Source organism: Panicum virgatum, chromosome 4N (genome assembly GCF_016808335.1).
Source record: "Panicum virgatum strain AP13 chromosome 4N, P.virgatum_v5, whole genome shotgun sequence".
NCBI classification, from domain to species: domain Eukaryota; kingdom Viridiplantae; phylum Streptophyta; class Magnoliopsida; order Poales; family Poaceae; genus Panicum; species Panicum virgatum.
In genome coordinates this window covers 4,319,389-4,332,262 of record NC_053148.1, presented here as the reverse complement: position 1 = coordinate 4,332,262, position 12,874 = coordinate 4,319,389, and the positions used below count along the sequence as shown (strand labels likewise).

General features: G+C 45.7%; 1 protein-coding gene and 1 pseudogene across 7 annotated transcripts; one reads left to right on the top strand and one right to left on the bottom strand.

The window, feature by feature from the left end:
- Nucleotides 1–471, top strand: LOC120668878 (annotated as a pseudogene).
- A 608-nt stretch (nucleotides 472–1,079) lies between these two features.
- LOC120670151 (protein-tyrosine sulfotransferase-like) lies at nucleotides 1,080–8,312 on the bottom strand. 7 transcript variants are annotated; one of them, XM_039950204.1, is made up of 12 exons: nucleotides 7,900–8,312; nucleotides 7,527–7,701; nucleotides 7,369–7,409; nucleotides 6,481–6,769; nucleotides 5,758–5,895; nucleotides 3,724–3,828; nucleotides 3,312–3,459; nucleotides 2,692–2,744; nucleotides 2,518–2,586; nucleotides 2,309–2,428; nucleotides 1,829–1,993; nucleotides 1,080–1,427 (listed from the first exon to the last, which is right to left on the bottom strand). In XM_039950204.1, exons 4-12 carry the CDS (start codon nucleotides 6,580–6,582, stop codon nucleotides 1,290–1,292), a joined length of 1,038 nt encoding a protein of 345 aa, XP_039806138.1. In that variant the 5' UTR covers nucleotides 6,583–6,769; nucleotides 7,369–7,409; nucleotides 7,527–7,701; nucleotides 7,900–8,312; the 3' UTR covers nucleotides 1,080–1,289. The 7 variants fall into 7 exon arrangements, with proteins under 7 accessions (XP_039806138.1, XP_039806137.1, XP_039806140.1 ...); XM_039950203.1 differs by having other exon boundaries at nucleotides 7,369–7,440; nucleotides 7,900–8,304; XM_039950206.1 differs by having other exon boundaries at nucleotides 1,829–1,894; nucleotides 7,369–7,440; nucleotides 7,900–8,287.
- Between the last annotated feature and the right edge of the window lie 4,562 nt (nucleotides 8,313–12,874).

Here is a 12,874-nt window from a genome sequence, read left to right as displayed (position 1 = left end):
ATGGGGTAGAGGAAGTCGAGGAGCTCCAAGTCGATGGTGGCGCCCAAGAAGCCGCCGAAGCTGGACACGGAGTTCGCCTGCCCGTTCTGCGGCCTCCCCGACGCCGTCGGGTGCTTCATCGACCTGAAGCACAGGTTCGCCAGGGCGTCGTGCCGCACCTGCCAGGAGAGCTACGCCACCAGGGCCAACGCCCTGACGGAGCCCGTCGACGTCTACAGCGAGTGGATCGACGCCTGTGTGGACGCCAACGAGGGCGTCGCCGGCCGCCGCTGCCGGCCGCGCGCCGGAGTCCACGAAGACGACGTGTGATCGTGCTGTGGAACTTACTAGTTTCAAGTGGTTTCAGTCATAGGTTGGTAGTTTTTGCCGTTCTTTTGGAGCCCGGAATTTGCAGGGCAGGAAGGGACAGACATGTAACTGTTTTTACAGGTCATATCAAGTTTTCGACATGATTAGATGATCCTGCTTAAATTGCAGAGCAAGAGCACACTAGTGTGTCATGAAAAACTACTTGTTTCATGTCCCTTTTCTTCCTCATCCAAAAACTCGGTTGGTATGCGCAGAGCAAATATGGTAGCCTAGTGATGAGGTCAAAACTCGGTTGATATTTGATATGTGCAGCTGTGCAGGAACAAACTTGGAAACGAAACCTGAAACTGAACAGAGCAACATGACAACTCTGACCAACAACTGCATACTTACTGACGGTCATACGAAAACTATCTAGTTTGCCATGGGTCCATCGCCAGCCCGGCAGGACAATTGGTGATAGGAGCCTGTGGCTACGAGCTGGTCTAATGCACCACGAAGACAGCAGGCAACTTCGGTTGCTGAATTTTTTTTTCCAAAAATCTACCATACAGTTGCTGAAAATTATTGAGAATGAGACATGGTAATAAACTGTTGAAGTTCCCAGCAGAGCTTCAGCACATAAATAATGTATAACCAATAGAGATGCAGAATTGCAGATAGAAGCTAATACTACAAAATGCTTTCAGAAGTTTGTTGGTTCTGAAACTAAATGGCCAATTCAGACCGCTTCAGGTCAGTAGAACGCATCAAATCAACTAACAAAAAAATGATTGTAAGGGATCCTCCACTGTTCTATATTCTTGGAGCCTTCCAGCCATTCTATCAATGAGGCATGTTAAATTGTCAACACCGATACTTGTATACATGATGATTCTGTTGATGTTAACATTTTTGCCCCAAAAGAATGCCAAGGTTAACGTCTGGGGGCATCATCAGACTGTACATCAAAAATCTAGAGACCAACTCATGAATCATTGTTAAACCTTAAGTTTTGACGTTCTTCTCGTCGTTACAGCAAATGAGAGTAGAGCTATGATCGCTGCGATCCCTAGGCCAAGCATGACTACCATCCAAGGAGAGCAAATCCCGTCGCTGCAGATGATGTCTGTCCAGCCCTGAAAGAGATAAGGCAAGGCACATGAGGCTTGCTAATCTTAGCACAGCTATAGCTGTAGCAGTAATTCTTCCACGGTTCCCTGCATATGAGAAAGGTCAAATTTATATTCTACTGTCGCATTTGAAATGTTCATGTTATATCAAATCAATTGAACTAACAAGATCAAGTGCATGGTGGTTGTTAATATGAATGAATCTGACTCCCTTATTTTTCAAGAGTTATCGAGATAGTATATGCTTTTAACAAAACTACATGCAACAGTTAACATGGATAGCTGCGGCACACACTCCGGACCTCACCCATGGTCCAACACAAATAACTTAGGGTCTGAATTCTGGCAGGAAAGCTTGTCAAACTAAAATGAACCACATAACAAAAAAAAAAAGAGTTTAAACATACATTTTGTTCTGCCAGCTGTCTGTGAGGTCCCACCACAGTTTGTTGAGCTTTAAGCATCAGATGTTCCTGGGTAAAAATTTTCTTAGCATGATCATAAAGTTCCATGTCAAGGCTGTTCAACGAGATAATTTGCTTCAATATTGCCTCAGGTACCAGCTTCCGTGCCTGCAAATGAACTTTCTATGTCATTGCTAAAACTTTCTAATATGAAAGCGCACCATAGAAACACAAGCGGAAATTTCTAACTATTCTTGGAGTTTTGTGTTAGGACAAAAAGATAAGCACATGCATGATTGTGAAGATTTGAGCACATCAGCCTTAGCACTTGTATCCTATTTCTTTTTTCTTGGCCTCAATTAGTGCTTGATATTGATGGACAGAATGAATCAGGTGTGCACATATGGTGCAAATTTGTATCACTATCAAAACAGAAAATAAATCAGGAACAATCTTCAATGCGCATAAACCTCCCAATCTTACCTCTTTTGAAAAGTTTGCCTCTGCAACTTTCTTTAGGGATATCTTACGACGGTTAGATTGAGAATTCCGCAGTCTAGCAATGCAAGTTTCATAAGCTTCCATCAATTTCCCAACAGTCATCTGGCAGCAGCAATAAATTAACATTTTGATCAAAAGATAATAATAGAAAACTCTACACAAATAATTGAGCACTTCAGGTAGTGTATTACATTTCTGTTTCCTTGTTCATCGCTCGTGGAGTTCAGGGCTTCATTATTTTGCCAACCATGGGTGCTATTCTATCAAGAAAACAGAAATATGATATGGGAGTGCAACTGTACAGATTCTACCTTCTAATCACACAAAGCTTAATAATGCAATATAAGATTTAACCACCCTCATACCAGATGTTCATTTCGTTCTTCTTCCTCCGGCTCCACCATTGATGGATGAGGGTCTGTGAACAGAAGTATGAGATTAGATCCTCATTTATCAATTTTGTGCTGGCAAAAAGTATGTAAAAAGATATGGAGAACCATATATCCAAAATAAACATAAGATTTCTTTATGCAGTTAACTTTTTTCAAGTCACCTTCTCCCAGACATGTTGCTTTCCTGCCCTAATATTTTCAAAGTGCAGCAAATCATGCACGGCACCACAGTTTGCCACTTCAACAGCTACAAGCCAAAATTAGTGCTGCTTATGCATTTAGTGGTTGATGAGCAGCTTCATTCCACTAGTTTGACCTTTTCTGAATGTCATGCCAGTTCAAAGTAATTGGTTTTGATATGAGGGATGCAGATACTGTGCCTCTGTGTTGTATGAATCTATGCTTGGGATTCTAGAATTCCACGTACGCATTGTTAGTTTGTTAGGGAATGTCTGAACCAAAAAGGCATACTATCTTCTGTTTCAATTAAAGATAAAGCTGAGGATTTGTTGCCCTTTCAGTTAAAGTAACATAAATACAACTATTGAAGGCATAATTACAAATTAGGGACACCAAATTGTAACGTATATTACCATTCTCACTGGGTAGATCTTCCTTCAGATCTAAGTTCAATGTCCCTGACTGTGAAAGCACCTGCGCTCCTACCATATGAGCAAACAACCTCGCGGATTCTTCATGATCCTCCGTAAGTCCTACATACAGCATTTGGTCCAGCCTATTCTGTAATTGAAAATGATGGCATTACTTTTGAGAGGGAAGCATATAAGAAATTCCACACCCACCTTTGTATATTTAATGATATATGTGTTTTGTGGATGTTATTGGCATATTGCATTTATCTACTGCCAAAATTCCTTCTGCATGACCCTATAGTCAATGATGGTGTTTTGCATGTCACAGAAAGCAATAAAGTGTCATGTGCTTTGGCCATTGGAATGAACATTGAAAACAGTCTTTCACGACGTTCATCTCTTTGGTACATACCTTAGCAACTTCTAGCACAATATGACCAAGATCTGGATGCTGTCTGACACAATGTCGAACCTCATGTGCTCCATTAAAGTATGAATTGTTTGTTAGCCCAGTAATCTGCCAAGACAACATGAGTACACATAAACAAATTAGAAATCAGATCACTGAAGCTGGCTGGGAAATCATCTGCAGGCAGATGTTTACTACAGCTTCTTCCTGTGAAAGAAGATACAACACATAAATATGCCTGGGACACAACACAGTACTTAGTGCAGACTTGCAACAGAATTACTGAACAAACAAATTGATCAGTTTTGACAGGAAAATGTGTACTGGGAAATGGACACGAAAAAATACACTATAATTTCTGGTCAACATTTCCACAACAGTCTTTTTCCCAACAGTTCTTGTCGAGTTTCTGATGCTATGCAGGAACATGAATATGCATATAAAAGAACTGATATACTTGTCATGGGTAGAGAGCACATGGTGATGAAATAGAAGTTTAACTGTGGTCAGTTATCATATACAATATAACTGTGTGCTAGTAAGAATGAAGTATGTTCGACACTCTACAACAACAACAACAACAACAACAACAACAACAACAACATAGCCTTTTTTCCCAAGCAAGTTGGGGTAGGCTAGAGATGAAACCCGAAAGAAATAAGTTCAAGGTTCAGGCACATTGATAGCTAGTCTCCAAGCGCTCCTATCCAAAGCTATCTCTTTAGAAATATTCCAATCCTTAAGGTCTCTCTTAACCAACTCATCCCACGTCAGTTTAGGTCTACCTCTACCCCTCTTTACATTATCGACCCGCTCAAAAACCCCATTACGCACCGGCGCCTCAGGAGGCCTTCGTTGGACATGTCCAAACCATCTCAGCCGATGCTGGGTAAGTTTCTCCTCAATTGGTGCCACCCCGACCCTATCCCGAATAACTTCGTTCCGGACTCTATCCCTCCTTGTGTGCCCGCAAAACCACCGCAACATCCGCATCTCTGCTACACTCAGTTGCTGGACATGTCATGCCTTTTTGTAGGCCAACATTCAGCACCGTATAACATCGCCGGACGAATTGTTGTTCTATAGAATTTGCCTTTTAGCTTTTGTGGCACCCTCTTGTCACAAAGGATGCCAGAAACTTGCCGCCATTTCAACCAGCCAGCTGAAATTCTATGCCTAACATCTTCATCAATATCGCCATCCTTTTGTAGCACCGATCCTAAATACCGAAAAGTATCCTTCTGGACCACCACTTGCCCATCTAGACTAACGTCTCCCTTCTCATGCCTAGTCGCGCTGAAATCGCACATCATGTACTCGGTCTTGGTCCTACTAAGTCTGAACCCTTTCGACTCTAATGTGCGTCTCCACAGCTCTAACTTCCTATTAACCCCTGCCCTACTCTCGTCAACTAGCACCACATCATCAGCAAAGAGCATACACCAAGGGATCTCACCTTGTATATCCCTTGTGACCTCATCCATCACTAAAGCAAATAAATAAGGGCTCAATGCTGACCCCTGGTGTAGGCCTATGTTAATAGGAAAGTCAGTGGTGTTGCCATTACATGTCCGGACAAACGTCGTCGCATCCTTGTACATATCCTTAATGAGGGTAATGTTCGACACTCTGCAGCTCAAAATAATGGATAACTTATCCTTGGTCTATTCAGTATCTATCATCATTATCTGAGTTCTGAGTAACAAAAAGCATCTTTGTACGATGCAGTTTAGGGCAATTATCCCCAGCCTTTATTGAAGGCAATAGCTGTCACCAAAACTTGATCAGTAGTGGTCTGCCTGAGATACCCCCAGACTAGACAGCCAGGCCTCATGCAATAAATGGCCTTTTCAAGTCGGAACATATTTGCACTAATAAAATTATTAAAACTACCACAGAAAAAGGTAATTTGTTACCATAGAGAATATTAATCATCAGAGAGGTCAGCTAAAATGCATGGAGGAAAATTTACAGTTTTCAATCACACGAAGCCATGCAGGAATAGTACAACAGAAGTTGAAGGACAAGTCATCATACCTGAAAGGTAGCGCCATTATGAATGATTTCATGGGCAACTGGATCATTGATGTACTCATGCAATGGCATAACCATATCCTCCACATCATATGCATTAACCTTCTTGCTACTATGCATTTTGTCAACCCTGGCACCTCTCTGGAAATTACAATAGATGTTGCACTCATTGAAGGAATACTCTAATACAGGCAATGGAAGAATCATAATTATAAGTTTGCTGATCCCAAGATAGATTTGGAATCTACGCTCCTGGTTGTTCAAATCAAATATGCCTAGAAAGTTCAGATTAAGTATAACTACTATTGAAGCTTAAAAGGTCACATTTGAAACACTCGTACTGACAAAACTGGGATGTTGAATCGCTACCCTGGAATACTTAAAAATGTAAATGGATGATAGGGAAACAGTAATATCCAGAAGCTCCCTACCAATTTAAGGAAAATCCAGTGAATCAACTAGTTTATCTCTGTTACAATTGGTGTTTGCTTTTTGCGAATACTGGATACAGAACTCTATCCAAGATTGTGGTCAATGTTGAATATAAAATACAAGATCCCAAATTACTAGATACAGATTTCAGAAAATAAGCATACGACAGAGGATTTGGTCAAAACTGTTGCATTTGAACAACTGTAATTTGAGCCCCAACCGTGTCCACCATATGTTACTAGCACTATGAAGTATGAATCTAAGCAAAAGGTTGAATTGAAGTGAATAGCATACCCTAGCAAACAGATCTTCTCTCATCCATGGAACCAAGTACTTCCAAGGCCAGATGTCCAAAGTACTCACAGCACGAGACTTTGTTAACACACGGGTAGTCATTGACTTTGCAGAAGTTAGGTTTGCGTGCACAAGGAATCTGGCTGCAACTTCAACTGAGAACTCATATGTACTAAATACACGATCAACTGGATTTCTCAGTATTGTTACAACAGAAGTTCTCTCTCTTGGTAGCTTGGAAGTTAAGCTATAGTCATCATGAGTAACAACCAGCTTGCAGTCAGGATGGCTGATAAGACACCATAAATGTCATTAGTAATTGTATAAGCAAATTATCTTGAGAAAAATCTTAGAACTGAACTCAGGATATATACTGGCCAACAGTTAATTCCTAAGGAAATGAAACTGAAAACTGTACCTTAACTACCTAAAATTGTTGGCATGCCCATAGACAGGTAACAACATCCATGTAAAAATGTCATGTACCGATTTCAAGATGTAGTTGCTATGTGTATATTAGAATGCAGCAATTAGCATAAAGGGAGACTATCCAAAAACACATATTAACGACTTCCAAGTTCCAAGAAAGATAACACTAACAATACAATTTCGCTAGACAAAAAGTGAAGTGAATAGATATCTAGGTTTGAAAAACAGAATATGATTTTTCTAGAGCGCGATTCTCCAGTACTTTTCCATAAAGGAAATAGAATTAACCAATTGAAACACAGGAAAAATGCCATCAACATTCAAAGAAGGCACTCTCTTTTTACTGATTCAGACAGTTCGGAACTCATCAGAAGTGCTCGTGAAACAAGTACGTTTTATCGAATCGCCCAATCAACATGATGATTCAGTTGATCAAAGCAGAGAACTAAATTTGCTCACCTTGGGTCGAACCGTAGCTTATCGTAGGACCGCGGGCATTCCTGCGCATTTGTATACAGCTTTTTCAGGAAGCTGCCAGGATATGAAGCGTCAGCAGGATTACAGGACACGCCTTAGATAGGGGTGAACTAAATTGTTGTTTAGTCCGGCGGCCATACCAGTGAAAGTAGGTGCGGCCTCCGGTCCTCGGAATGTGGAGGAAGAAGAGCAAATCCTTGAGGCTCAGCTTGTCCCCATCCTTGTCGCGCCCGGTAGAGGAAGCCGCCCAGCCCCTGACGACCCCCTCGCAGTGCTTGTACCCGTCGTCGGAGCTGACGAGTGGAAGCAGCGCCACTGCATCACCAGAACGAGCGATTACTTAGTCCATAACCATCGCGAATCAGAGCGAGTGCGTTCCGCAGCTGGCCGAGGCAACACGACACGCCGAGACGATCCGATCGGCCGAAGCATCCAACCAACACAGCGAGCGCCAGCGCGGAGCAGAATTCCGACGCGCCGGGAGGCAGCCGAGAGCAGAGATGGAGGGCGCACCTGACGCGATGACGAGGAGCGCGAGCGCGCGGGCGCCCAGCAAACCGAGCGCCGCCCGCGCCATCGATTCGCCGGAGAGGAGCGCACCGCCCCGCGCCCAGATCCAGCGGGCGGGCGCGGCGCGGGTGGGGCACGTGAGAGGAGGGCGCGAGACCGCGGCGACGAAGGAAGTGGAGGAGAGCGAGGACGGAGGGGGGCGTTATAAACGGTGTGCGCGGTGGACTGGTGGGGGAAGGGAGGAGGAAGCGGAAGGATCGCGCGGCGGCGGCGGCGGCACAGCTCAGCTCAGCTCCGCGCGCCGCGGCATCCGGCAGGCCTGCCTCGGCGCCGGCGCGGGCAGCCCGGCACCCGCCGCTTTCCTCTCGGCCCCCGTGCGCGCCCGACTCTGCTCTCCCTCCCTCCCTCGCGCGCGCCGCGGCTCGGGCCGTGTTGTTTATTTCGGCTGCACGCGCAGCTGCGCCTGCGCTAGTGCTGGTCGCTCTCGGGGCCGGAGCCGAGGCGGGCGTAAATAGTGGGCAGCGGCGGCCGGTGGTGGTGGGAAAGCGCGGCGGGAACGGCAGGTTTTTCTCGCCACTTGCCGGTCCGGCCTCGGCCTCCGAGATTCGCAGCGCAGCCCATCCGGCGGTGGATCTCGCCGGGCCGGCGGTACTCCCCCCGTTTCGTGCAACGATTGGTTGGTGCGCGTGTCCTCTCTCTCAGCCATGGTACAGAGCCAAGATTGTCCCCAGGCAATCTTGCCATTGAAATACTTCCCGAAAATTTTTGAGTTTACATCTTATAGTATTTTTTATTGTTATTTGGCAAATAGTATCCAATGCCTCATCGCTGTCGAGTTGACCCTGAGGAGGCAACCGGCACAATCGGAGTGTCGGAGGACGGCAATTCCGCGATCTTGGAAGATTTCATCAGCAAAATTATGAGAATATCCCGCCGCCTCTCGTGGACAAGCCGCCTCGTCGCCGTCGAGTTGACCTTGTCCTCGTCGACACGGCTCCTCAGCTTCCTTCGTCGGAGGCATATAGCCTCAGGCGAAGCCATCGCCAAGTCTTCCCTCTCTCGACCGTCAAGCTAGCAAAACAAGGGGCAGTGCTCCTGATACGCCGACTCAATGAGGTTGGCGTGCCTCTGCCCTTGGCGGCTTCGGCAGAGCTAGCGGTGGAGAAACTCTTTCGCGAAGAACCTTCGTCGCACCACATGGACGCGTTGCATGATATATTTCCGATGCTGAAGAACAAGAGCATGGGCTCTCCTTCCGTGGGATGGAGCGTTGACTGAAGGCTACGCTTAGAGCCAGTCGTTTAGGTTGTGTGGGGTGTGAGTAGTTTATGTTGGAGTTTATTTTTTAGGTTGTGTTCAACTGGCTTGCCGGTTTGTGTCCATCTAGAGTCCGTTCCTTTTGGATTGTAATCGAACACTGTACCAATTTCTTTTTCGTCTTAATACAATGATACGCTGAGCGCGTATTTAAAAAAAAAGTATCCAATCATAAACTAATTAGATTTAAAAGATTTTCTACTCATTTACAGTTGAACTGTGTAATTAGTTTTTTTAACTACATTTAATGTTTTATGCATGTGTCCGAAGATTTAATATGATGGGCACTCTAGAAAATTTTTTAGAAACTAAACTGGACCGGGCACGGACCGGAACCCAGCTGAAAGCAAAGTTTGGCATGCCTAACCCGTTCCTACACCTACAAACAGAACGTCCGTCAACCCTGCAAAATCATTTTTTTATCTTGCCAACAGTCAGCTCTACAGATTTTTTGTACTAGCAATGTTAGACTAGTTTTATTTTAAAAAAAATTAAAGACTTGGTTTCCACCTGGGTCAGACACTCAGACGCCTGCCTTTGACAGTTGACACATGGAGATCCATGGTCGCCGTGTCTCTCTCCTCCTTTGGATAATCCGGCTTTGACAGTATGTGGCTGGTGCCTTTACCCTGGTGCTTACGATAATCCGGCTCTTGATTGGTGAGCCGCAATCCTGCTGCAGCTCGTGGTGGGCGGCCTTTGCCTCGCGGCATGTGGATGGTTGGTTGGCAGTGGCACAGGAAGTGAGTGGGCGCTTTGGGGAAGCAGAGCTGCCGGATTCAGGCTCTGGCTGCCTGCCTGGTGCCGTTCGGTGGACGGAGGATCAATGGATCCGATGGTTACCCGCCAATCAGGGTTTCCTGTCCCGCAACTTTGTGTTGCGGTGTCATCTGCGTCCTGCACTCCTGCTGCTGCATTGGAGAAAGATAACAAAAATGGTGCATCTCCATGTTCTGATGCAACCTTTCTAGACATCCTTTTTTCTAGAGAAATGCAAGTTTTTTTAATTGACGTTCGGTGGATTTGATAATGGAGAGGAGGAGGAAGCGGATGGACTGAATTTTTACCAGTTCGCGTGAGCATTGTGATGCCATTGGCCATTCAGAGTAAGTTAGCATTGTGGAACTGGAAAGAGTAGTTTATTGGTGTGTTGTTTTTCAGCGATACATATGCATTTGTATCTAGGAGTAGCCAGTCTAGTCAGCCTGCATGTCTTCATTCACTCAACTCGTCAACTGCATCTCCGAATCATTCTCATCGCCATCAGTCGCCTGGTAGGAGAGGGAATGAATCTGACGGCCAGCCAACCATTTCGCGACAGTGCCATTAGCCCATAACCCAGCGGTCAAAGCCAAATTTTATGTTATTTAATAAGTATTTAACAGATACAATTGACTCGACTCCTCTTTCAGTCTTAATTGGTCCTAAAGTTTATACGTCTTGTTTGGAATCATCCAAACAATAACTTCCCTGCTACTTTATACTAGTGCTATTTCAATGTTTTCTTTAAGATTCTTACCTTACAAGTAGAACGTAGATCACAATTTTCTTTTACAGGTAAAGTGATCCATTAATCCTTACGGAAACCGCAATGGATGCTCCAAGTACATGATCAATCAAAGCTAAAGGAACAACTGCTAGTGCTAAGGCCAATCTCAATGAGTGTTATGGGAGTATTATGAGCATTAAATTGGTTAACATGATAGAATAAAGAGAAGGGGGAGTGTCATGTGATATGAGAAGAGTATCATCACCATCACCATGACACTTCTCCAGCTCGATTACCTATTTCATAGTCTTGATAACAGCCGCCACAAATTTGGTGGTCGCACCACACCTGCAGTGGCGTGTGAAGGCTGTAAACCAAACAGCCCCTAAATGTGGCAAGAGAGTGAGAACTACTGAAACCCAAGCAAAATCATCAAGAGGCACGAAGCGAGAGGCGAGCCTATACATCACTTAAAGTGATGGAAAAAACAACCATCGCTCGCAAGGGCAGAACAACACAGCCCAAGCAGCGTCATCTTCTTCCTCTCGACCATTGTCTTCCTCCCTCATTCTGTGTCTGCTCTTCTTCCTCGCGCGCGTCTCTCCTCTGCTCGCTCAAGGTCCGCCATCTTGCACCATCTCCGGCGGCTCCTGCCGTCAAATCCGCCTACACCGATGACTGCAAATGCGCGCTCGCGGTTGCAGTGTCAGTGTGAATTCTATTTGCATTGCTTGCAGAGCAGTCTCAATGTGCCGGGTTTCAATTTTAGAACCAAGGTGTTGAAGGAAGCTAGTCAAACTTCTACACTCTTCTCCACATTTCAAGGATAAGATATTTTCTATGGAGTTCTCTAGAATATCTGTCGGTGTCCGGACTTCACGGTCTAGCACTAACTAGTGATGATGTTGCGTGTCCCTGTCTCTAGATGGTTAATGCAAGAGGTAACACAATGACACAAGATGTATCCTGGTTCCGGCCAACGGGGCCGTACATCCAGCAGGGTGTGCGAGCACTGTATTATCTTTCACCGGGGTGCTTGTAGTAGGGGGTACAAGCTTGGCGAGAGAGGGAGAGAAGCTCCCAAGTCTCTGCGTACGCTAAGGATGATTGAGGCGAGTGCCAATATCGGGCTCAAGTGAGCGTGTGTGAGTGAGTTCGCGTGTTCTGCGGCTGTGGGAAGGAGCCCGCCACCTCCTTTTATAGGCTCAAGAAGGCGCGGGGTACATGCATGGAAAGTCTCCGATTGCGTCATATTCTCCCCGAATCGGGGGGGGGGGGCAGGTAGTTTTCACTATTGCCGAGCACTGTGAGGCATGGCTTCGAGCGTTGCCATCGTCTTGGGGGGCTTTTGGCCATGCGCGGATCGTGCGGGCGTCCTGTGGCGCTAGTGGTCGGCGTGGCGATCGCTGCGGGGCATACTGTCCTCCGCGTCTTGACCGGGCGGAGCGCCGAGGGTCCTACTTGGGGCGGTCTTGCTCTAATCAAGAGCCGTACATCATCTGAGGGTCGTCCCCATGCTTGCCGAGGGTTCTGCAGAGGAGGAAGTACACGGGTTTGGTAGCACAGTGGCGGAAACAATGTTAGGCATGTCCGCACAGTGCACCGCAGGTCCGCACAGGGCTGGAACAGCGCCGGGAATAGCGGCACAGTGACCGGAGTTGGCGGACGGGACTCCGGTCATATCCGCTGTGTGGTGTTGATGCTCCTTAGCGCCCCAATTTATATACCGCAAGCGCACGGATCGTGTAACTTTTCCCTTAGAGTATTCCCCCAAGGTTTATCAATCCACAAAACCAAAGATACAAGAAATAATCTACTAACATAGAGAATCCTTTGTGTTGAGATGGTGTAAAACGAATCTAATCTACTAAAAGCAACAAACACCGAAGGTAGCAAGAGAAAGTTAGAGATAACCAATCTAGATCACCTAGATCATGCACATGTTGTAGTTCAAAGCAAGATGTAGTGAAGCAAGATAGATGTGAATCTCAATGAAAAGCATCTTTAAACAAAATCTCCAATCCAATCCTTCGATAACCCGTCTTACTAAAGCAACGCCCTGTCACGACACCCCCTTTTGGACTAAGCTACCCCGAAGCATGATAAACAAGTCGAACCCCCTTTGGTAGTTCCGCCATGAACCTCTAGCCACCACGACTACAAGATCATGCT

What these genes read in the sequence shown, in the direction of transcription:
- LOC120670151 (XM_039950203.1), bottom strand. Translation starts at nt 7,963, where the DNA reads ATGGCGCGGGCGGCGCTCGGTTTGCTGGGCGCCCGCGCGCTCGCGCTC. An exon ending in GAGAAGATCTGTTTGCTAGG is followed by an intron (nt 5,896 to 6,480) that starts GTATGCTATTCA and finishes TGTAATTTCCAG; the next exon opens with AGAGGTGCCAGGGTTGACAA. An exon ending in AGGCAAACTTTTCAAAAGAG is followed by an intron (nt 1,994 to 2,308) that starts GTAAGATTGGGA and finishes GTTCATTTGCAG; the next exon opens with GCACGGAAGCTGGTACCTGA.